This window comes from Cygnus atratus, chromosome 10 (assembly GCF_013377495.2).
Source record: "Cygnus atratus isolate AKBS03 ecotype Queensland, Australia chromosome 10, CAtr_DNAZoo_HiC_assembly, whole genome shotgun sequence".
NCBI lineage: Eukaryota > Metazoa > Chordata > Aves > Anseriformes > Anatidae > Cygnus > Cygnus atratus.
The window spans coordinates 7,285,158-7,302,776 of NC_066371.1; the positions used below are offsets into that span (position 1 = coordinate 7,285,158).

A 17,619-nucleotide genomic window follows, 5' to 3' on the forward strand; every position below is an offset into this window, starting at 1 on the left:
AAAAGGCTATTTTCTTTTCCTCCAATGAGAATAAGCAGGAAAACATCTTAAAAAAATATATAATAAAATGATACTTCCACCTGCGGGATGGCAAATGCCTGGTTAATTTGAGCACAGAACAATGTGTGGTGCTTCTAGTGTCCTGGGAAGCAAACAGCAGGATGGCTTCGTCCCCCGACAGCCCTTCTCCTACCTTGGTTGCTCTTACTCACCTCTCCACAAGTTATCCCAAACAGGTTTGGTTTTTCTCATCTTCAGGAATGGTCCTGAAAAGTTAAGGTAGCATGGAAGGAGTGTGGCTTTACAGCGCAAAGCAAATAATCCTGCTGGATCATAAGAGAGCTCAAGGGAGCAAGGGGGAATAGTAGAAAATTACTTGTTGCTATAGCACGAGGAGATTTTGCGCAAATTGACAGCGACCCACTTCATTGCTTTGCTTAGCCTCAAATTGAGCAGCATTCGGGGAAGGCACGGAGCAGCTTAACCTACCGCCCATCCCTCAGCAGCGAGAGGCTCGAGGTAGAGCTGCACCCAGGGATTCTCGAGCTTGACGGCAAAAAAATGCAGTTCTGGGAGAAACTGCAAGGCTGATGTTAGTGGGAGCAGGGGCAGCGAGCGGGCAGGGGGCTGCGCTCCACGCCGAGCGAACACTTCGCTGCGCTGGCACCAGAGGGCATTGAAGCTTGAGTTAACGTCCCCAGAGCACAGCACCCGTGTGGAACCTTCCGAACCCCACAGCACAGATTTTAGAGATTTTTTTTTTCTTTTTTTTTTTTTCTTTTCATTTTTGCTTGGGGGGGAGCTTTGTGTTTCCACTTGGCTCCACGTTTCCTAGCAGGTGCTCGCCTCCGCATAGCGGGACCGGGCTGCAAGTTTTATTGGTTTGGAGTCCAACTCCTAAATGCTATTTACAGGGAAATTGAAGACTCCTTCAAAATTAACAATAGATGACTATAAATCTTACTCAGTTACCTAGCAACTAACACAATAAAATCCTAAGGTTAAAAGGAGAAGGGTTATTTGGCAATACCTCAGGGAGCACATAATGGCCATTTGCATTCCTGGGTGGGAGAACAAAAAAAAAAAAATCATGTGATATTTACAAATTACTGTATTGATGAAGGAGAAAAGGTGAAATTACTCGGTGCGGTTTTAATCAAAATACCTCAGAACTGACAAATACAACAACAACAAAAAATCCTTGCAGTGGTCGAGTGGCTGTGATTAAAGAGCACTCTGAAAACATGTGGCGATCTGTGGAAATGATGGAGGGGGTTTGTTAAGATGCTAAACCCACTTTGTTACTGCTTCTGACATCTGAAAGATGTGTACCACAGATCAACAGTGTAATAAATGTTCAAAGTAAATTTGACCAGTATGAGCCTGATGGAATATGCCCTAGAAAAGCCTACGCAGTGCAAAAAAAATTTAAAAAAAAATCAAAGTGAAGTAACATAGCATGATTCATCCCGGCCCGAGTTCCTGTTAATGCACAGCACAGATTGAAATTCCATATCCCCACCTCAAACTGGGGTTTATGTGCAATCTTTTCTGCCTGCAATAATTGCAAATCTTGAAGCTGGAATGAGCGGAAACACTGAATGGTTTCCCTCCTAAAAGGCCCTCATGGGGGCACGTTTACCCAGGAAGGAGGTCTGGGGGAAGAACTGCGCAGGAAAATAAATGCCTGGTCCCTAGCATGTGTCTTCAGCAGCTGTGGCATTTAGAGCCAGTTTCCAAGCCCCGCTTTTGTTGTCGAAAGGCTTCAGACAATAACTGCCTAATAACAGCCGGCCATTTATCACCTTCAGGGTACTGGATGGTGACAGGATCCACGCTGAGCTGTAATTCACCTGTGCAGGCTGCTGGCAGGAGGAACCAGAAGGGGACTGATGGAGCAGTCCCTAACAGCCAAATCCACCTTGACAAGGTGGTGGGGAGAAGCAAACGGGTCCAGCGGGCAAAATAAGCTCTGCTTTCTGCCTGATTGCAGGGGGCCGTGCTGGTGGTGCTGGTGCTGACGGCCAGGGCAGCAGGCAGCAGGCATAGTGGGTGGCAGAGCTGGCAGAGGGATGCTCAGAATTTTCTGCAGCTATTTCGGAGGTGGCTTCCTAACAGGAGACATGGTTTGCGAGACACGAGATGAGCTAGGGGCACTTTTCTGGAGAGGCTAGCAAACTTTCTTGGGAACGTTGTCCCCATATTTCCCAGCCACTGGTAGCAGCTACTGCAGCTCCTCTTCGTGTGTGTCCCCTGGGCTTGGCCACAGGTGACTTCGCTCCTGCTGTTGCTCAAGCTGTTGTCCCAAGGTCTCGTGCAGAGCTGCCGGGTCAGGCACATGCCACAGGGTCAGGCAAGCAGAACAGCTCCACAGCGTCACCGGTTTCTTCTTTCCAACTTCTGCCACCATCCATAACTTCAAAAAGGAAAATGGTCCTTCTTGCTGTGCATGAAAGGGGAAAATGGGATTCAGGCTGATTTAGTCCCGAGAAGGGCAGTAAGAAGTGTCATCCCTAGGCAGGTTTGGTTGAAACAGGAATGGGAGGGAAAGATGACGTGCGGAACAATTTAAGTGGCAGCAGAAACAATAATTTGTCAGACAAACTGTCTGGCATATATTATCCGCGTGTCTCTGCTTCTGAGTCTATTTGACAGCAGTATCTGACACCCCCCACCTCCGAGCTGAGGCTTCTCTCAAGGGGAAGATCTAGGTGTATATATTAGAAAAATAAAAAAAAAAGAAAAAGAAAGAAAAAAAGAAACTTTTGAAAGTACCTCCAGTGAGAGTGTGAGAGCACAGGTAGGCCTGGAGCTGTGTGCCTGTCCCCTGCCCTCCCAGCCTGTGTGCATCATCCCCCCGAACATGCTGAGCACAAGGGAGTGGGAGTTTATTTCCTGAGCTGTGTTCGCTCTCGGCAGCTTTTCTGGGGGAGGAAAGAGAAGAGGAGCATTCAGGCCAGTGAGATAATGTCTCCCCTCCCTTTCCCGAATACATCCCAGAGATGCTGTTCTGGCCCGACTCTCTTCTCATGCAGCATCTGAGCATCCCAAAAATGCGAGTTAAGTCTTGCTGACAGCTCTGGACCTCGGACGGACCATTAACCCTCCTTTGTCCCAGATGCCTTGGGTCAGAGAGATTAAGTGCCGGCCCCAGGAGGTATTTAGATGCCTAGAAGCTGCTAAGCCTCCACTGGGGGCTGCGGCACTTGAACCTTTTTATGGCTCTGGGTGTATGCGAGTTCCCCACGTCTCCCTCCAGGACCATCAGGGCAGAAGCACTTGAGGGCTGAGCCCTCATCTCCCCTCTCCCTCCGAGCACCTCGGTGCAAGTCTTAATGCTCAGCACCTTCCCTGGGCATAGAGGAGTTGCCCGCCAGCATCTGCAGCAGCTGCTGAACTGATGCTGGAGGATAGAGGCCCTGCAGGCCGTCAGGCAGTTTTGGTGGCCCCATGGCCACCTCGACACCATGGAGGGCAGGAGGCCAGCTCTGCTTGCTTTAAGTTCAGGACCTGCCTCTTCATCAGAAGACGGGAGCCGTGATTCAGCACAGCCACACCTCCAAGGACTTCACCCTCCAACTTTGACTTACTTTTGCTGTTTTAAACTTATAGCAGATGTCCTCGCCAGCCCTGTTATTGAGGGCACACGGCACCTCTTGCAACAGCGAAGCAATTAAAAGGATTTGCAGGTCACCTTTAAAGCATTTCCCACAGCACGTCGAGTCTTGTTATAAGTCCTGTATCCATTAATGCTTTTATTTCAGCAGTTTTAATTGGAGTTTTAAATATTCTGAATCTTATGCAAGACACCCCAAGTGCTGGCGAATTTCAGGTCCTCTCTTGCGTGATGCTCATTGCCTAAAATCCTGTTGCCCTTCAGTGGGGATGACAGCAACTCTGCACCCCTGATATTACTGTATCCTATAAGCCATGACGGTAGGGATGTTTTCATACGAGCTCAAAGCTCAGCCTGCAAGCATTTGCCCACTGTGTGACAAAACGTGTGTGTATTTGAAGAGCTTGCTTCCATCCCTGAGAGTTTAGGATGTATTCTTGCACCACCATATGAGCAGGAAACTGAGAGGGAAACTGAGAAGGAACATGATGAGAAAATTTGGCAGAAGGGAGCAACGAGGGGAAGCTGGAAGGCTTTGGAGGGGTAAAAATAGCAACCACAGAACAGAACGAGGAGGGAATGTCAGTTTTTCCCACTGACATGAAGAAAACTCATGGAAAAGGAAATTTTTTCCGTGATAAAATTCCCTGTTTTTTTTTTTTTCCTTTTTTAAAGGAAGCCCAACATTTATGGGAGGAAAGAGTGAAAATCACCCTGAAACTTTTTTTTTTGCCTGAGACATTCAAAAGCCAACCACGCAGCTCCTAGCCTCATTTCGGTCTCCTAGCGAGGAAGATATGAGCGAAAAAATGAAAAAAAAAAAAAAAAAAGAAAAAAAAAAGAAAACTGCTTAAACGAAGAATTATCAAAGCCTTACGGCTTTAACCAGCTGTGCAGCAGCAAGGCAAAGGAACAAAGAAGCGGGGAAGGAGGGGAAGGAGACAACAGGATCTGCGAACAACCGTAGCCACCGGGGTGAGGCTGTGAGATGTTAATAGTGAAGCTGGTCCTTCCCCGGCGAGGATGAGCGCCTTCTTTTTCCCTCTCTCTCCGAGCATTCCCAAGGCACCTCTGCTGCACGAAGCCCGCCTGCTGCTCACGCTTCTCCCCACGTCGCTTCGCTCTGCCCTGCACCAGATTGCAGCCCCCAGGGGTATGGACTGGGGGCTGGCCGGGGGGATCCCTTTGGAGGGGGTTGTACGGATGACAAGAGCTGGTGCACGGGCTGCCCCCCCCCCCCCGGCCCCCCGGCCCCCAGCCCCGGGAGCTCTGAGGGTGCAACAGGTGCCTCGTGTCCCACCCGGGATCTCAAGCTGCAAATGCGTTTGACACGACTGCATTTCTCCTGGTGTTTTTTAGACTTAATCTGCCCTCAGCGAGGCGGGGAACAGGAGCCCAGCAGGAACCCAGGCTGTTTGCTCCCTGCTTTATTTAAGCCAGTACCGCCCCCCAACCCCCCCCCCCCCCGCAGCACGCTCAGAGCTGTAACTTCAGCGTTTGCCCCCTGGGCTCTGCAGGATCCCATCTCCCGCGGATCTCCGCTTATTTCTTTGCCCCCGTCCCCCGCGCACGACGTGCCAGCAGCGGGGGTCGTGCTGCTCGTTCACTCTGGAGCGGAACGATGGCAGCGGGCGGGGCGGGCAGCCCGGGCGGGGCGGGGGGCGGCCGGGCCGGCCCGGGGCGGTGCCTGCGGGGCCGGGGGCGGGGAGGAAGGGGCGGGAGCGGCGGCGGTGGAGGGACGGGGACGGAGCCGGGGACCGACCGGGGGCGGCCGCTGCCGGGCGCTGGGGCTCGGCTCGGGCGGCGCTGCCATGTTCGGCCGCGGCTCCCGCAAGCGGCTCTCGGGCCGCTCGGTGAGTGCCCGGGGGGGGAGGTGGTGGTGGTGGTTTGGGGCGGGGGGTGTCCTCCTTCAGCCTCCCTCCCCCCCCCCCCCTTCCAACCTGTGGCTCCATCCCGGTGCGCGTCCTGCCCCCGCCACCCCAAGCGCCCCCTCTTTTTTTTTTTTTTTGGTTCCCCACCTTTTCCCTAAGCGTGCCCCCACCCCGCGGGGTCCCTGTCCTTGTCCCTGTCCTGTCCGTCCCCCCCGTCCCCCCCCCCGGCTCGGGGACGGGGCTGAGCTCTGCGTTTCTTGCAGCTGACGGCGTCGGGGGAGCCGGAGCGGGGCCAGCCCTGCACCACCTGCGGGGACCAGTGTCCCGGCTTCGCCCTGCACAAGTGGAGGTAAGGCTCGGCGACACCCGACTGCCCGGCTCCCCTTGGAGGGGTGGGAACCACCCCCCCTTTGACTCCCAGCACCCAGGGATGAGTGGGAACATCCCCCCCCCTCCCCCGCTTTGACCCTCATCACCCATGGGTGGCAGTGGGGGTTTGACCCACCGAGGGCTTGCAGCTAGCGTGGGGGTTTTGTGGCTCCATGGAGGATTGGCTGGGGTGCAAATAGGGGGATTTTGGGGGTGTTCTTGTCTTGGTGTGAATGCCCCCCTGGCCCTGGTAGGTGGGTCTCTGTCCCAGGTGGTGTCCAGGGTGCTTCCATCCCCCTGGAGGAGCCCACAGGTGTGCTGGAGTCTGTTGTGGATGCAGAGCCCTGGGTTGGGGTCACCAGCGCCCCCGTTAGCACCCTCACAGCCCACCCGTCCCTGCTGTGGTCAGGGGCTCCTGCTGCTGCTGCTCCTGGGTGGTTTTGGGCCCCGGGCAGGGGGCAGCGGGGCTGGGATGGGGAGGGGACATCGTGGGGGGATCCTGAAGGGTTGCCCCAAAAGGCTGCGTGAACCTCCTGCCTCTCCCCGTGCCCCCACAGTGGGTTTTTGCCCCCTCAAGGTATTGGAATGGATGGGACCCCCCAGCCCCAGCAGGGTGTGGGTGTGTGTGTGGAACAAACAGGTATTTCCATCTGTGTTGTGTGTCTTCATAAAGCTGGGAATGCGGGCACCTGCGAGGCACAGGGGTGGGGTCCCTGGCCTCGTGCTGGATCAGCCCCATCTCCCCCCATCGTGCTGCCTGGAGATGAGTTTCTGCTCGTGGGTGATTTGGGATTTGGTGATATTAAATCTTCTGGTCCGTGGACTCCAGGAGCTGGTGCAGATTTAACAGGGAGCCCTTGGTGATCTTCTAGCCTTATTTTATAGGATATCCCCTTTTATCCAGCATCTGCCGCACTTCTGGTATGTGCCCTACTTCTCAGAGCTGCGTCTCCGCAGATTAAAACACAGGTCCAGAGCGAGGAGAGGGATGCTGGATTGATTTATTAGCGTTGAATCCCATCTAAAGCTTCAGCCTTGCAAATCAACGCTGCTGGCAGTGCAGGACAGGGTCCTTGGGCTGAGGTCCGCCCTGGGGACGCGTGGCTGGTGCAGCAGCAAGGTGATGGATGACACTCGCCACTGTCCCCAGCCGAGCCCTTTGCAGGTGCCAGCAGCTCCTCCGATGCCCCGAGTCCCACCTCAGACCTTCAGAAGGTGAAGGTGTCACAGCCACGGGAGCTGCGGTCTCCTGACACCCTCCTGCTAATCGGGGTCTGCCACGTGTGCGCTAATGGATTTATAAGGTCACCCCTGAGTGTCTTCTTCCTATTCTTTTAAGGGCTTATAAAATGCTTTCACGATCCGTCACAGGTTTTCTCACGGCTTAAATTTGGGGTAGCAGGTGTTGTCGCAGAGGTGCTTCATAATGCTTGAAAGTGTCAGGAGAACTTTAAAATGTAGGATAAGAAGAAAAGGGACGGTCACCAGAGGTCTTTCTCCTCTGGCCTGAGGAATTATAAGGTGCTGTGATTTGCTGATTGTTATGTTACGCTTAATTTTGAAAAAGTAAGCAAGGTTTTGATACCATCTTATCACACAATACCATCTTATCGAAGGCCAAACGAGCAGAAAAGGTACCGCTGAGCTTCTTGGGGGTGTCAAATGCATAGCTCTGTGCAGGCTGTGACCTCTGCAGCAGCACGCTGTGCCTCTCGTGCCGGATCCTGCAAAACCCCTTGTGCAGGAGAAAGGAGCAGGAGGCTTCAGCCCAGCAGGGCTATGTGCAGCCGCCTCCTGGCTGCCCTTTCCTGAAGCTCCCCCCTTGCCCCCTGCACAGATTTTGGTTAAAACAGATGGATCCTTCTGGGGAAGGAAGGGGTTATCTCACCAGGGCAGCAGAAGGATGGGTGCTGCCAGCTCTGCATCCCACTGAGCATCCTACAGATACAGACTGTGCTTCACACTGGACAGACAAGCCAGAGCCTTCCTGCACATTCACATTTAATTGCCTCGATGTAAGGGTAATTGTGCAATTAAAACAAAAAGGCAACCTATTTGCCCAAACCCAATAGAGAGGGAGGAGATCCATTTTTCACTAGCGAGCAGTCTATTAGTGCCCAGGACAGGTAAGCAGGCAGATTGCTGATAGCAGGTAGCTCTGAAGGTCACAGACCTGCTTGGGAGCCCGTGTACACAGGATGATGCCTCCAGCTCCTGCTGGGGATGCTCGCAGATACTTGAACACTTGAGCAGAATGGGATTGGAAGAAAACAATGGTTTCAAGGAGATCTGCAGATTAGGGATACAAACCCAGATCAATTAATCTCTAGAGATTCATAAGCCTTTTTATAATCCCTTTAACAGTAGAGTTTTGCTGAGAAATGGGAATTGGGCTTTTTGCTTCCAAGATGGGAACTGGTGACATGCTTTAGGGAGGGAGAAAAGAATGTATGAGCTTTTAGGCACTGAGACCAGAGCTCATCCCCGCTGCTGATGCACGCATTGTCATATAAGCAATTATGCAGGGCTGAGTTTTTTAGTCACCTGTGATTTTAGGTATGATCTGCGCGGCCAATCCATCAGGCAGGCAAATTGCTTTGTTAGACGCTAAAGATTTCTGTGCCCGTGCCTTCTCTTAAAAGCCACTTTTCTCAGATGGAGAGATGGCTTTGAGCGTTGGTTGAATTTATCATTCCTGGGAGCAGAGGCATGCTTCCTGAGCCAAGGAAACCACTTGAAAATAAATTGTATTCTGCAGAACTGTTTTCTTCTCAGAATAAAACCGGTGCTGTAGGTGATGTGAGGAAAAAGGTGGAAGGGGATGCCCAAGTAGTGCAAAAATATCCCTGGCTTTGGAGTATGTTTCTGAATCTTCTTTATCTTGCTCTTAAATTATGGCTTGGGGTAGCAGATGAATTTTCTTGTTAACGTGTCGCAAGTTTTACATAAATTCAGCGTAAGCAAACAGTTGAAGACCGCAAGTGCTTACAGGCACGGTTAGACTGGAGCCCGCTGTGTTTCTTACCCCTCTGAAGCTTCCCAACTTGCGTCCTGCAGACCTCTGCCTCTTGTAAGGCAGAAATTCAGTTTTCAGTTTGAAATCATTTAGCCCCAAAGAGGAGAAGGCAAGTGATTTCTTTGAAAAGGCTGAGGATTGAATCCCATCGTTCCTGAGCATGAAGTATGTGAGGATGCGGCTGTCAAATCATAACCAGGATAACCTGCAATTTCTCATGGCCTGAACAGCGAAATGACTCCTTCCTCTGATCGCATCGTTTTATTTTAGGGTAGCCTGTCAGTAAAGTATGCAAGGACTGAGGAGTTCTGTGTGGGCTGTGGTCCTGAGGATGGAAATTGGGAACACATAACGAGATCTCCATTAACGCAGGTTGATACTTGAAAGGTGGCTTTGTGTGGAAAAAGTGAAATCAAATTCAATCAAAATCTCCAGCTCCTTAGGAGTCCGGTTGCTGTTTTCTAATCAGATCTGCATCGCATTAAGCTGTGTGCCATTCAGCTTGTTAACAAGCTTTGGCTTTAAATAAAGCTGTCACTGGAGTTGGGTGGCTGAATGGCCATTAGGAGTGGCTTTTGCATAATGTGCAGAGAAAAGCCTGCCGAGAGGTGGTCTGGGAGGAGGGAAGGGAATTTACAGCCTGTTCCTAGCGCAATTAGTGGGAGCATGCGGGGCCTTAAAGGTGACAAATGGCTCTCAGCTGAGTGACTGGAGCTGTTGCTGAGATTGCTGTGAGGAACTTAATTTGGGATTTATCCTGGGCGAAGTAGAATTACGGACTTGGTGCCGTACTGAGGGCATTGGGCTCTTCACGTTGGATGACTGGCATGTGTTCAGCACACACAGGTGTGTTTTGTTTGTGTGTACGGTCTCTTTGAGGAAGCCCTTCCCAAAGAGCTCCTCTTGCCACTTTAACAAACCTGGCTCTTCCCCCATCTCTACCTGCTCCAAAAATGCCAGCTGAAGCATGGATGCAGCAAAGCTCGGTCTCAAAACCATACCTGAGCTGTGTTGTGATATGAGGGGGGCACACAACCCCCCTGGTCTGCAAAGCCTTCGGAGAGCCAGGTGCTGCTGGTTTCAGAGGGAAGGCTTTCAGAGGCTGTGGCAGATAAGATGATTTTAAAAATTGTCTTGAAACATTTGGAGAAGTCTTTGTTGCCATAGTTATTCCTCTCTCTTGCAGAAGCAGTTAAATTACAGTAATAAACATGACATAAGGACAAAAACTGGCTTGCTGAGTTCTTAGTTTCAACGTGAGATGGTGTTCTCTATCTTATCTTGGAGTCTTTTTTTTCTCTCATGTCTGTTGTGTAATCTTCGTCCCTTGAAAACACACTTGGGCGAGGAGGAGATCTGCTCTTTCTTGGCTTCCATAACTCAGCACCTCACTGTAATCCTCTGCGGCCAGTGCCACAGAAGTGTGATGACATCTGGCCTCGTCAGGTCAGGGAGCATTATTAGCAAGGACAAACTTTTGAACTTCTCAGGAGACGCTGCCTGGGAACCCCAGATAATGGGGACTGAGGGCCCTGAGTGATGACTGGGTCACAAAAACCTGTGCACAAGGCTGAGCTGATGGGCAAGGAAAGAGGAGATACGTGTAGTAGGATGGGGAACCTGGTGAACAAGGTGGTCAGCCAGAACCCCAAGATGTTTTAAGTCTCTGGATGATGGCGGCTGGGTCGCTTGGCATCTCATGCCTCTGTTTTGTTGACTGTAGCTTGGGAGTTGCTAGTGGCAGTGGCTCTTTCTTTCCTCTGCCCTGCGTGTTTGTACAGTTCCCACTCCTCCGGACCCGATCCGCTGTTGCGTGGAGAGCAGCAAACACGGCTGTGGGCGCGATGGGAAGCAGTGTGTCTGTGTTGTGTGTATCTGTGCTGCCTGGCTCTGTGCTCACCCGGCACCGGGACGTCCCTGCTGCACCCCAGCTGGTTCAGGTCGTTGGCCTGGTGACTTGTGCCTCGTCCAGAGAAACAGCAATGTTTGTAGTGTAGCACAGGAACGAATAACGCCGAACCCTGAAGCATTTGTTATTAGTTTTTTTTCAGGAAAAAAAAAGTACAGATTATTGCTTCCATATGTTTCCAGCATTTTTAGTAGGTTATGTATCTTTCACACACACGGCCCCAGCTTTTCCCTTTCATGAATAACATGCTTTGTGCCTCTCCCTTCTTTCGAATTCCTCACTTCCTTGCGTGTTTATTTGAAAGGCTTCGGAGATGTGAGGATAGCAATACCTTATCTCAGACTGGCTCTATGCTCACGTCGCTTCCACAGCGAGCACTGTCGGCTCCTGTGGTTTTTATTCAGCTTTTCGTTTTGCAGCGGGGAACCTGCTGGGCTAGGAAAGCTCTGCCTGTGGGGAGCCGTGTGCTGCTATGGAGGTGAGTCCCTATGGGGCCTGCGGCTGTCCCCAGGGGCCTGTGGCTGTCCCTGTGGTGGGCAGGAGTCACCTGGCCCCTGAGCAGGCCATCGACCTGATTGGGGGGGGGGGGGCAAACAAGACTCAAGTGACTTCTGCCTGCTGATTTCCAGGCCCAACATGTAAGGGGATGGCGTGGTTAGCTTGCTCATGATGGTTTTTGTTGTAAGCAGTTTGGGCACGAGGAAGTCGATCCCTGCCAGGTGACTCATTGCCAAAGCCAGTGTCCTTCAGCCGTGGGCCAGGGCTGGTTTGGGAGGAGTGGCTGCTGATCCCCTGCCTGTGCTGAAGCTGGGCTCTGGAGCCTGCACCTCCCTTGGCATAAATGACCTCAGCTGTCCCATTTGCCTGCACCTGTGAGATTAAGCACTTGTGCAAGCATTTGAAAAATCAGGGGTGATTTTTTTTTTTGAGCTTTCCACCCCTGTGTCAGCAGAGGAAGAGCCACGTAACTGGTGACGGATTGTGTGGGAGGCGCTGCCGCGTGTCCTCAGAGATGTCCTTGCCTTTGCTTCAGCCTTGGGAGCCCCAGGACAGAGGCCAAGTTCACTGAAAGTGTTTGAGTCCCATCGAGGTCACCAGACGGAGGCTGGGAGCCTTGCCCCGTGCTGGGCAGTGGCCGCATCCTGCCCACATGGTCCTGCTGGACCATGTCAGGGGCAGCCTGGCATTGGGATGTGAGTTTGGGCACATCTGAGAGCGAGGATTCCATGGGTTTTCCACCTCCACCCACCCCAGGACATCCCTTTTCTTCAAAAATGTCAAGCAAACAGTTGAGTTTAGGGACTCCCAGGAGATTTTTTTGGCCTATTCCTTTCACATCTTCATGCCCCGCTGCTGAAACAGCGCCTAAAACAGCCGGGACTGATAAGGTATCCTGTTTGTGTTGGCTGCGAGGCATGATATCCATTTTAAGAGTGCTACGGTATTGGAGGCAGTGTTGTGGCTGGCAAAAAGCCCAAAATAAATTCTTTAATTTTTTTGTACATGACATACAAAAGAGCAGGTGAGGTACGTACTTGTTTCCGGGCAAGCCCAAGGAGCCTGTTTGAAGTCCTTTACAAGTCATTCAGGATTGTATTGCAGGAGCTCAAAGGAGCTGGAGACACTTCTTGATTAAATTTCATCCCAACACAGAGCCCCAGTCTGCAGCTGGTGTAACTGGAGTTGCTGCGGGCTGCCCCAAGAAGCCTGAAAAGCAAAGTTTCTCCTAGAGAAAGTACCGTGTAGATGTTTTCTCTGTTTTGAAGCAGCCTTGTGTAACTCTAGTTCTATAAATGGGGTGAAAAAACACTAATAATCTGATGTGGGTTTTGGTTTTGGGGGTTTGTTCTGTTTTCTTGGTGATTGTTGAATGGACCACATGAGTGAGGGGGTAGAGTGGAAAACACTGAGCTCTGATTTTACCTGGTATTTTATTCCTAGACTAAACAATTCTTTTACATGTATGGGTTATTTTTTTATTGAGTTTTTGGGAAAATGACTACAGCTGCACCTTGGCATGCAAAGAGTGAAATGTTACCTGCCTGGTGCGAGTGTGAATGTGTGTTTTGCTATCCTGAAGGCAGCAGCACAGCAGCCAGCGCTTTCTTAGCGCCCGGGTCCAACCCTCAGCCACGGAGCTGAGCTGATTTTCACCAGCAAGCACATTTCCCTCACGGAACCTTTCTGGATGAAATTGCCTGAGATGGACCTTGCAAAATGCAGGGGCAGGGTAGATTGGCTTGCACGAGGGATTTCCTCCAAGCAGACAGCTGTCAGTGCTGGAGGCTGCGGTTATGAATTCAGGTGCTGTGTCGGGTGTGATTTAGTGGGAGGCGGTGAGCTGATTTAACAGCTTGTCACGGCTGGGTGGGGAGGGTCCCGCAGTCCCTGTGCAGCCCCCCATACTGAGCTAATGCCTTACATCGCTCACTGTAGCCTCCGCCAGGCTGGTGCAAGGAGGAGGCGGGTGAGGGATGAATGGTCACTCAGTCCAGTGGTCCCCATCCCCTTCCTGTGCTTTTCTGCCCTGCTGCAGCCTCTACGCAGTCTGCTTTCCCCCCAGGATGTGTCTCTGGCTCCCCATGCTGAGGGTCACGGTGTGGGGAGCACCAGAGGGATCCCACGTGCGGCTGCGATCGTCCACACGGGGCGTGCGGCACGTGCCCAGCAGGCTGCTCTGCGGGGAGGGAAGCCTCCTACTTCCTTAATAGAGGGGTTGCAACAGGCCTTTATCACAAGCGCCGCATGTCACGAGAGAAAAAAACACCTCTGGCCACGGATTGGGAAAGACCTGGGCGGGGAGCACGGGGGCTGGTGACCAAGATGCTCAGCCCAGGCTGGGTCCGGCACCCGCAGAGCGCTGCCCTCCTCTTTGTTGCTCTCCCCCCGTCGAGGGCTGTTCAGCCCTTTTGAGAGTTGCCCTTGTTTTTTGTTCCCTTTCTGTTTGCCTTTAAAAAGTCAATCTGCTGGCCTTTATTTTTTTTTTCAAAGACTTTCTCCGCTCCCTCCCACCTCCCCCTCAGTAATCCATCCTTATTACACCAGTGAGTCACTCTTCAAATAATCAATTGCGTTTTCATTGTCTGGCTTGTAAGTATATCACCGAGCTTAAGGACGGCAGATAGCATCAGCTCAGCTCTTTGGCAGATGGTTTTGCAGTTCACCATGCTCGATGCTCGTTTGGATATTTACTTTTTCTCCGATGAATAATCTCCTAGGCTGGAAAGCCAGGCTGGGGACTCTTTCCCCACGCGTGCCACATCTTTCTGCTCTGTGGTCACTATCTAATGTTGGAGGAATTTGGAACATTAAGCAGAATTGTCTGATGTGAGGAAAACTAATTTTGGGGTAAACCTGGTGAGCAAGGCTGGTGTTGTACAGAGCCTTTATCTCATGGGCTCTGGGTGTGCACAGCCCCAAGGCAGCCGACAGCCAGAGCTTTGCTCAGCTTCACCAAAATAGGGCTGGGGCCGGTGCTGGTCCAAGAGGATCCTATAAAATTCAGGGTGCTCTCTGCCACTGGAGAGGCCGTTTCTTTCCTTGTGTGTGGCTCTCCAAAGGGCCCTGATGGCAGGGCTTAACACTTCAAGCGCTAAGTATCGCAATTATTATTCTTAGCGCGGAGGGAGGCACTTTGTACTCAGCCATCGCAGCAAATATTTCATCCCCTATCAGTTGCCCTTGTGCAGATGCTGCTGCCGCGGTGATAAAAGGCATAATGGCTGCTCTCGCTGATAAGGAGAGTGTATAAATATAATTACTGAAATCCCTATGCAGAGCCTGCGGATGGAGGAGAGTCCCCACGAGGGGTTCCTTCTGCTCCCGAGCCCTTTGCTGTGCAGGCAGAGCGGGCGCACTCGCCCCAGCCTGCTCCCTGCTGGCTGCAGCTCCTGGCAGCCGAAATGGGAGCTGCTTGGCCACAGCTGGGAGCAATTAGTAAAAGATGTCTTCCTCCCTCCCTCCCCATTTTGGTTCCTCCTCCTCTTCTCCTTGAAACCAAGCCATTGGCCTCGGGGAACTGGGCAGGAAAGCCCGGAGCAACTTGGGTGTGAGACCGACGGCAAGGCTGAGCGCTGTGTGCCTTGCCAGCGGGGTGAAGCTTCGGGTGGCCATGTCAGCTCGGGGACAGATCCTGCTCCCTGCAGTCACCCCTTGGTGTTGGGGTGCTGGTGACAGCAGGTCTTGTTGCACTGTGTCCATCCTTCGTGGCACGCGAGGGACTTGTGTGCGTAAAGCGCTCCCCTCCTACGCGCCGTCCGAGCGTCAAGCCGACCTCGCGAGAAACGCGCTGTAGTCGAGGAGCCAGATATTATTTAGATCGAGCCAACAACAAAAAAAAAAAATTTCCATGGCAGCAGTAACCATAGGAAACCTCCCCAGAGTGTCCTGGGTGGTTCCCATTTCCTTGCCTTCAGCTGTTTGCTTTGCAAGCGGAGCAGCGGCGTGAGCGCGGCGTGCCCGTGTGCCAGCAGCAGTGGCCAGCAGCCCTGCTGTCCCCGGGGACATGCCGCTGCTCCTCGTTTTCTCTTGTGCTGTCTGGCTAGTAAAAAGCTGTTTTCAGAGGGTTCTTTAGACGCCATGAAGTCTCAAAGCCACCTCTTACCTTCTGTGATCTTACAAATGCATGTTTGATCCTTAAATACCCAAGGCAGGATAGTGAATTGGGTGCCAGGATCCGATTCTTCCTTTTTATAGTGTCTTAGAAAGATGCTTTTATACTCCCTCTGGCTCAGCCCGCGATGCTTGGCCTCCAACCAAGATAGGGAAACTAGGACGAGAATCACTTAGGCTAGCAAGATGAAAAGTTGTGAAAAATACCAACTTTTGGTTGGGGAAAAAAATTGATAAATGAGTTCATTGAAAAAAAAAAAGTTCTTGATCGGCTTCGTCTGAGCACGCTTACAAGAGGGTAGAAGAGGAAGCTTGGTCTCGGGGCACTGCTGCTTCTAGGAAACGTGAGCTGGGAAGCGAACGCGAAGGTTGGGAATGGAGAGGGTTTGGGGTGAGTCACGGGAACCCGTCGTGCAGGGCCGGCCGGGACGGGGCGGCTGCATGGGAGCGCCCGTGGGCCCCGAGGGTGGGAGCTGCGCCCACGGGTGGCCCAGCAGGGCCGTGCGCGGGGCTGTCCTCAGTCTCGGGCTGTTCCCAGCAGAAGGCATCGCCAGCACGGACAGGTAACCAGGATTTCTGGGTGCTGTGCAGCTTTAATTCCCGATTTTACAAACCCCACAACCCCACAGGAGTCGGTTTTTGCTCAAGGCTACCCGGCGTGTGAAGAAGAGGCAGGTGGAGGGCGGCGAGGCTGAGCGGCTTTCCCTTCTCCCGTGCCAAACAAATGGTAACATTCATCACGAAGCCGCGTCCGTGCCTTATTAAATCTGAAAACAGATTTAATAAGGCCATGTGCTGGTTGTGCAGACCCTTTAAATGTCAGGTTTGAGGAGGGCTGGGAAGTGAGAAGACGATAAAAGTTAATATTCCTAAGCCAGGTATGTGCAGTGTAGCTCAGATTTTTAATATCGAGTGCATAATTTATTACAAGATGTAGAGGTTTCAAATACGTATATTTGAATATGTTTTAATGTTATCTTTCCTTCCAGGAGCAGGAACAATGGTGTTTTACAAAAGAAAAATGATTTCATGTTTTCGTTTCGTAGTTCCAGCTTGTACCTCTAATAGGTGTGGGATTCACTGAGGTGTGAAGGCTATCTGATAAATGCATGAATAATGAAGCTATATTGTTTGTTCTGATTTTCCTGCGCTATTTTCAAACGTATAAATAAAACATTTTCAAACTGTAGACCACGCAGTTGAGCGTAGACTATTTACTTTCTGCCGATGCAACCTGTAGGAGACACGAGTCTTTCAGTGCCTGCCAGCAGAAGTCTTGTGACATTAGTATCGTGTGTCGCGCTGGAAGTGCTCACGCGTAATTTTCATAAATATTTTGTCCAAAGTAAAGTTATACCTATTTAAAATACTAATAATCTCTTTAAACAAAGAGGCATTTGTCTTCGTGTACAGCAGAGGGCACTCGGCATCGTCGAGCTGGGAGGCTGGCTGCCTGAAGGACAAAACCACGGGGCTCACACGATGCTTTGCAGAAATTAAATACTCTGTGTGTGTTTGCCCGTATATATGTGTGTGTGCATATAAAAAAGCATAGGGTGGTATATATATATAAAAAATAATCCTAGCACATAATACAAACTGCAATGTTTGTGGCCGTGGCTGAAGTTGAAGTGCACGCTGTGCTGAGTAGTGCTCAGCCTGGTGCTGGGTTGGTGCGGAGCTCGCGATGCTGTGGTCTCGCTCCTGGCAGCATGGAGCTGGTGGGAAAGTCCTTGAGATGGTTTTCATCTCCCCATAGCTATTTTCAGCTATTTAAGGCAGGTTAAAGCAGTGTGTTTGCTGGATGGAGGGGGAAGCAGTACCAGGCTGTGTGAGGTGGCAGAGCTGGATGTCCCAGCGGACGGGGTGGGAGCTGCTGGTGCATGAGGCTTTCCCAAAAAGCCCCAAAGCATCTCTGTACTGCACCAGAGGTGTGGGCACTTTGGGGTCCTGCCAGCCAGTAGAGTGAGAGGGCATGTGGCTGAAGATAACCTCTTTAGGCGAAATACAGAGCCAGGTGGATTTTGCTGCTGGGTGTCTGTGGAATGTGAAGATCAGAGACACATGGAAATGTTGCAGGGGCCTTATAACAGGCGCCAATTAGGACTTGGATGTTAGGGAGTAATCTAAGATTACAGTAGTAAGGATTTTTTAATAGAATCTGCTGTCCGGGAGGGCAGCAGACCCTGTTAGAGGACTGCTGCAGGATCTCAGAGGGGTTGTTGCA

General features: G+C 51.6%; 1 protein-coding gene across 2 annotated transcripts in view; it reads left to right on the top strand.

Moving 5' to 3' along the window:
* Positions 1-5,348: 5,348 nt before the first annotated feature.
* PRICKLE2 (prickle planar cell polarity protein 2) overlaps positions 5,349-17,619 on the top strand; it is a 98,760-nt gene continuing 86,489 nt past the window's right edge. Inside the window, exons 1-2 of one of the 2 annotated variants that reach the window (XM_035546779.2) lie at positions 5,349-5,469; positions 5,751-5,836. In XM_035546779.2, coding sequence (XP_035402672.1) covers positions 5,428-5,469; positions 5,751-5,836 — 128 coding nt within the window. In that variant the 5' untranslated portion in view covers positions 5,349-5,427. The remainder of the gene's footprint in view (positions 5,470-5,750; positions 5,837-17,619) is intronic. The other variant, XM_035546781.2, reaches the window with a different exon arrangement.